The following is a 6,714-nucleotide window of genomic DNA, read 5'->3' as shown; positions in this document are numbered from 1 at the left end:
GCTTGACACCTCTCAGTTTTTGACCCCTGTGGACTTTCCCTTGCTCAGCAGAACTCCTCCCCTGGAGGAAGACATCCGTGGTGGTTAGGGTGGGGAAAGCTTTATTAGAAGACAGAACTTTTATATGGCTGGGGCTTAAAAGGGGAAATCTTTGCCAAATTCCCAACATAGCATTGATGTGGGACGCAGGGCCATGTGCACTTACCAGATTGTCCCTCTCACCACCACTCTCAGCGGACGTGAGAGGAGAAGGCAGACAGGGAATGTTGCTGGTGGGAAAGAAAATGGAGGGAGGTACACAGGCGCCGACTACTTGCTGCCTCCTCTGGAAGGTCTTAGAATATTTCTTCCCAAGCCTTGCTAGTTTTTCCTTAAGATAAAGATTCATAAGTGCACAGTACTTGTGATTTCCCCACTCACTGACCAACAGCATGTATCCTTAAGAACGGACGTGTCTTAGATTTGATTATTTATTTGTGGTTTCTTCATTCAGCAAGGGTTTATTGGGGCCTCCTATGTTCGGGTTCTGGGCCATGGGCTCCAGATGCAAAGATGAATACAATAGAGTCTGCCTTCTTGAGGAACCCCATGCTGGCTGGAAAGAAAAATCAACCCATTTTAAGATGTGATACAGTGTGGTCAGTGCTATGATGGACAGGTCTGTGCAGTGTTTGAGGAACCCAGAGGAGAGAGGCGGAAATTCTAGTTATTATTTGGAAACTTGCACATTGCTGTGTTTTCTGCAAGTGGTTGCACCATGTCAAAGGCTTTTGATTGCATCTTTAAATGTATTCCGCATATCCTCTTGGGATTTTCTACATCATCTGTCAGTTCCCTGGGGGGTAGTGTGACCTAAAGGTTAAGAGTAGGGAGCCTGGAGGCAGGTAGACCTGGATTTCAAATCTGTGGTTTACCTTCCAGCTGGTGACTGAGGGAATCACTCTCCCACATCCAGAAAAAAGTATGCAAATGCAAGGATTAAATATGATGCATGCAACACATTTAGCTTGGTGCCTGACATTCAGTAGGTGTTCAATCATATCTTTCTCCAGGTGACTGCACCTTTTTTTTTAGTGGTGGTGATAGCAATGGAAACTAGTTTATACTAAGCTTCACAGGACACACAAAGGTTTAGTTGCTAATATTTTTTAAAAAGGCCTTTATTGGTATAAAAACAGTTTAAACATTATATAAATACAATATAAATATTTCTTTTAAAAATATGTATAAGTTAGCATTTTTTTTTGAGGTAAGCCTACACATTCCAAGAAATGATCTGGCTCCGAAACAGCAAGGATATTCAAGCCGCATAGCCATTTTTACGTTACTTTTTCAAAACAAGTACATAAAATATTTCAAGAGGCACTTCATAAAAATATAAATATCACTTACATAAATTAACTCGATATCACATATTTAAATATCAATAAGTTAAAAATAATTAAAATAGTGTCCTAACGCTCATACTTTTAGTTCTTCATAGAGAACAACGTAAGTTATGTGCCCAGTGGACAGGTTTCTGACAAGAGGAGGGAATGCCCATGAACTACAGCGACCTTCGGTGCCCCAGCTACTTGATCCGAACAGCCCTCAGGCTGAACTGCAGGAAGTTCTCAAGGCTTCGCAGGATGAGGATAATCTTTGTGTTCTTCATCCAGTCATCGTTCTGCGACTGCAGGTTATTCATCAGGCTGGCATTTGTAGTTGGGTCAGGGGTGGTTACTTCATCTGGATTCTTGACCTGAAGGGAACAGAAAACAAAAGGAATTGTTTAAATACCGGACAGATCTTTTGCAGTGGAGAGATACTCTGGCCTGTGGGAAGGTGTTCAAATTGGGGTGAAGGAGCGGATTGGGGCCACCTGCCTTGGCTTGCCCAGATAGGGGGAGGTGCCTCTCCTCTGAGCCCACAGAGCTTAGGACCCGCTCACAGCAGCTGAGCTCTAATCTTTTTGCTGCTCTGTCTCCGTTAGACCATAAGCATTCCATGGGTAGCCATAGTATCTTATGTGTCTTCTGTTATCCTAAACAGTGCCTGGCGCGTAGTCGGAATTCAATAGATAAATGAAGAACTTTGAGTTAAAGGCATTTTAATAGGTTCTTCGGGGAACTCTAATACTTTTCTCTGGTTTTGCTCTCACCCATTCATCCCGCATCTGTTAAGAGATCACTGCTCTGAGGGCTTGAAGAGGACTGGGCAACACCTTTCAATGGACCCACTCACATGGAGCTAAGTAATTGTGGAAGGCCTTGCACCTCCAAGTGTGATCCTGGAGCACTGCAGCCTCACCAGAACCTTATTAGAAATGTGAGTCTCAGGTCTCACCCCAGACCTGCTGAATCAGACTCCGCATTGTAACAAGATCCTCCAGGAAGCTCGTGTGCACCTTAAAGTGGGAGAAGCCCTGGTTTAGGGCAACCTGGTTTAGCCCTGGTTTAGAAAAGGCAGAGACAGGATTAGCACCCATGTGCCTGCTTCTCAGTCCAGGGCCCTTCTCTTTGCACTTTGGCTCATCCACAAATTGTGCCATCAGGCCTCCACCATGTGGCATTTGAATGGCTAGCTGGTAGTGACCAAAGCTCTTGGTACCTGCTCTTTCAGCCTTTAGCCATTTCTCTGCATTAACTCTTTGGCAAAAGAGTAAGGGAAAGGAGTTGAAACTACCATAATAACACGAATGTCAATTGGCAATATTAAAATAATTGTTGTGCTCTTTGTTCTGTTATGAGGATCACTATGTGAGGTTGAATGTGCTTCCTTCTGCTTCTACAGGTATTTTTTCCTTATTTCTTAAGCTCTTAGAAGTTGATGTTAAAACCCTCCCCATTTAACAGAGTTTTAAATACAGTTATTGATGTCTTTTGCAGAAGAGAGCAAAAAGAAAAAGTTTTAACTATCAGGAAATATTTCTCAGATCCTTTCCGTCACACATGGCCATCTCTTTTGAATTGGCTCTGCACTGCCGAGTTGTCTAGGCTGCTTTCTTTGAGCCAAGTGAGGGGATGAGAAGACACCCACCTTTTGCCTCAGGATCTGGGCCAGTGCTTTGATGCTAATCTGCACAGCCTCGATGCTTCCCTTATCACCCTCATACTCGTTCTGGAGGTAGTCCAGGTATATCTGATACTCCAGAAGACCGGTGGTGATTCTCATCAAGCAAGTCTCCTAAGAGGAAAGATGGTGGGAAAACTGGTTATTGCTAGGAAGACGTAATCGATTTTAAAAGTTAAAATTGCTCTAATTCAATAACTTCTCCGTCTGCCCCTCCAGGGAACTTCCAGTACTTCTTAAGCATCATGTTTTGAGACATGATGCTGAAGCTGCAGTGCTCCAGGATCACACTTGGATGCTCAAAGCAGCAAGTCTCATGTTTTGAGACCTGTTGTTTAAGGACAGCATCAGCTGCCCCATTTAAAATATCTGGACAGTGAGAGGCACCGCTTCATTTTCCCCAAAGCCCAGTAGATGCTAGATTGTGGCAAGGGGCCTTCCTCCGATTCTCTCCATAATGCTCTTCCCTCTGGCTGCACTCCTGCCCTTGTCAATGTCGGGCGGAAAGCTCCTTTTATGAAATAAAAGGGCTGAAACCTCCTTTTATGAAATAATCAGAAGTCAGTGGAGGTTATGCCACTGTCTGGCAGGAGAAGGGTATAGAGAATGACCTCAGCAGGGGGGGCAGGCCTGGATCCTGCCAAGGGCAGCCAAAGAGGAGAAAGGTCCCTGGACCAACTTACGCAGGATAAACTAGCTAGACCTGTGGGGTTTCCTAACATTTGACTGTTGTGAAAATTCCAGCACAGAGGGGCTATCTCTGACCAAGTCCTTCAAAAATAAGTTGCCTTTAATAGCGTTTAAGTTGGCCTCCTCATGAAATTTACATGATGCTCTTCACGTTTATCCCCTTCTTGATTACCTACCTGGTCTATATGTGTACAGACACTGCATGCAAGAGGGAGAACTTTTTACTAAGGAGTAGCTAAAAGTGAACGTACTGCATTCGTACCTGATTGAACCCAGATTGGAAGCATCCGTCTTTTTCTGCCATTTTTGGAAGGTTCAGATTGTTTTCTGCCAGTGCCTCCTTGCTGTTTTCACACTTGTCATACTTCTCACACATCTGGGAAAGAATATCAGAACCGTTATCGTATAAGTGCCCCTAAAGCAAACACCACTAGAGGGCTGATGCCCTCTGGCCCTCGTGGCCAGGAAGCTCTCTAGGAAAAGTGAAGTCACAGTCCATTAGCCTCCAGGCAAGCAAGGTCTACAGGAGATGAGCACACTTGGGTTCAATTCGAGCCTCACCTGTGGCTTCACGTTTATGACCTATTCCAAGTCTCAGTGTCCCTATCTCTCCAAGTTGGGGATAATGAAATACCTCCCCTGTAAGTTTACTATGAGGATAAGACACAATATCTATATAAAGTGCCTGGCACATAGTAGGTACTTAATAAATAACAGGAATTTTGATGATAATTGGGTGAATATAATTTGAGCCATAGAATGTCCCAGCTGGAAGGACCTTTCAGATCATCTAGTCCAATTCCATAATTTTACAGATGGGGCCCAGAGTTGGTAGAGAATTTGCCCAAGATCACAAAGCTTGTTCAGCAGAACCAGAACTAGATTTGGGGCTCCCAATCCCCTCTCCAGTATTCTTTCCTTTCTACCAAAGCAGAGCCAAACTACCTTACATTTAAAGCTTGGGGGCTGCTTTAACGTACCTATGATTTTGCCACTTCAGTGGGCTATCGGGTATGCATTTTATATGCCAGAATGACTTTGGGGAATCCCTAACCACTGAGCTGGCGTCACCTAAAAGAACTGTGACTGCCCTGAGAAGCTGTACAGTCATTTCAGGTGGTGATTTTTAATCCTCCTACAGTCCGAAACACGAAAAAGACTGACAGACCTTATTTTTTGGTTGTGGAAAAGGAAGTCCTGAGAGGCAGTGTAACCTTCAGCTCACACCAAGTGTGGAGCTGAGAATGGGCCAGGGAGCATGGATCCCAGCCCCACTGTAGATTCTCCAAGAGAAAAAGGAACTACCTGGGACCAGCAGCAGAGGAGAAATTACAGGACACAGTCTGCCCCTTTGGCTTCAAATCCAAATTGCCTCCAAACCCAGCGAAGACCTCCCAGTGCAGGAGCTCCCGTCCACATCCAAGGGCAAGGAAATAGATGCCCACACAGGCCCTCCATCACCCTCAGGCAAGCCTACCTACCTCCTTTCTCATTGCGGAGATTTTGCCGAGGATGTACTTAATGAGAGCTTCAGTTTTGTCTGGAGAGGTGAGGAGTAGTCTGTCTGAAGTGGTATCATCTTTGAAATCTTCTCCCAGGGGTCCCGGGGTAGGGAAAGCAGTAGCCGTCACCAGGAGCAGCCCCAGGGAGAAGGCGACTGTGCCGGAGGGAAGGGAGAGCAGCCAGTGAGCAGAACGCACCGCTGGGGGAGCTGTGCTTCTGGCTGCTGGCCGCCCGCCAGCCCTCGGGGCAGCGGATACACACCGCCTCCCTGGCCCAGCACGGCTGCCAGCCAGTTCCAGGGCGAGGGATTTCCTTCACTTACTTGTGGAGAGGGAGTTCATAGCTGGGTTCCTGGAGCGCAAATGGAGCTCTCTTTCTCGTTCCTGGTGGGCTCGAGGGCAGACTGAACCTCAGACATCCCCGGTCTCATATTTATTGGGGGTTGAAACTCTAATATTGAGACTCATGGGAAAATCCCACATTTGATAAATCTTTGTTGGAGGATGGGGGTGGGACCAGAGCGGGTGGGGCTGATTGGAAACCTTATTAAGATTGTGCAATGTGACGTCCTTTAGCATCACAGGAATCACAACCAGGGGAAAGAAGTCATTACCAAGGCTAGTCCTCAGAAGCTGGATCACTCTTCCTTTACTTTCTGTTTTTTTTTTTTTTAGTGACTCAGCACATTGGCATGTCTTGAGAAGGAAAGTAAAGCTGAAATCATGCTCGAAGTTTAACGCGGGGTGGCAAGGGGGTGGGGCGGGGGGGGAAGCTAAGGCTGACTATGGTTAAAAAATACTTTAATTACCAGATTAACTGGCTGGGATTTAGTATTCCAGTTTATTGGTGTTTGTAAAAAACCTGAGATGAGTTTCCTCAGACCACCCTACAGCCCACTGGCCTGGGGTTACAAATAAGATACTGCGAGCCCTCTGCAGTACTTTTTTCTTGGGCTCTTGCCGTGACCAGCTGTGGCTGAACCGCCTGACTGCCCCCAAATCTCGTGCACTAGTCGCTAGGAGTCTCCAGGTGCAGTGTGGGTGCATACCTAAATGACTCCTTTTCGCCACCACGTGGCATCTGCCGGCTTCCTCCTCACCTGCTCCAGCTCACTTTGGCCAGGTCAGCGATAGCCCTGCTCACTCCCCAGTGGCCTTTTGGGGATCCTCCCCATGAAGACTTTGATCTCTGTGCCATGGGGGTTGTCTTGTCGCTCCACTGGCCACAGGGTGACCCTGCTCCCATGGGGAGCCCCGAGGACCCTGGGCGGGTTCTCGGTCTGTTGGAGTCCTCAATTTACTGACACACACACCGGGTTCAGGGCAGAAGTGGGGAGAACACTACTCACCTCTTTGATGGGATGTCAAAGGAGGACCTTGTGGCATTTTCTGGATCTTGTGTTCATAGCACCCCCCTGCTGTATGACTTGATTTAAATCCAGAAGCGGCTGAGAAGAATCTACTTGTAGAA

At 46.5% G+C, this 6,714-nt stretch overlaps 1 protein-coding gene across 1 annotated transcript; it reads right to left on the bottom strand.

Annotated features, from left to right (window-relative positions):
* Window positions 1-1,012: 1,012 nt before the first annotated feature.
* Window positions 1,013-5,600, bottom strand: IL6 (interleukin 6). Its single transcript, XM_030759820.2, has 5 exons — window positions 5,567-5,600; window positions 5,223-5,398; window positions 4,004-4,117; window positions 3,019-3,165; window positions 1,013-1,741 (listed from the first exon to the last, which is right to left on the bottom strand). Exons 1-5 carry the CDS (start codon window positions 5,583-5,585, stop codon window positions 1,571-1,573), a joined length of 627 nt encoding a protein of 208 aa, XP_030615680.1. The 5' UTR covers window positions 5,586-5,600; the 3' UTR covers window positions 1,013-1,570.
* Between the last annotated feature and the right edge of the window lie 1,114 nt (window positions 5,601-6,714).

This window comes from Delphinapterus leucas, chromosome 9 (assembly GCF_059928025.1).
Source record: "Delphinapterus leucas isolate spDelLeu-1000000601 "Yukka" chromosome 9, BTC_Dleu_Yukka2, whole genome shotgun sequence".
In the NCBI taxonomy this organism is placed as follows: Eukaryota; Metazoa; Chordata; class Mammalia; order Artiodactyla; family Monodontidae; genus Delphinapterus; species Delphinapterus leucas.
Note: the sequence above shows the minus strand (reverse complement) of the source record. Positions and strands in the feature narration are given on the sequence as shown.

What these genes read in the sequence shown, in the direction of transcription:
- IL6 (XM_030759820.2), bottom strand. An exon ending in TCTCCGCAATGAGAAAGGAG is followed by an intron (nt 4,118 to 5,222) that starts GTAGGTAGGCTT and finishes ATTCTTTCCCAG; the next exon opens with ATGTGTGAGAAGTATGACAA. An exon ending in TCCAATCTGGGTTCAATCAG is followed by an intron (nt 3,166 to 4,003) that starts GTACGAATGCAG and finishes CTTTCCTCTTAG; the next exon opens with GAGACTTGCTTGATGAGAAT.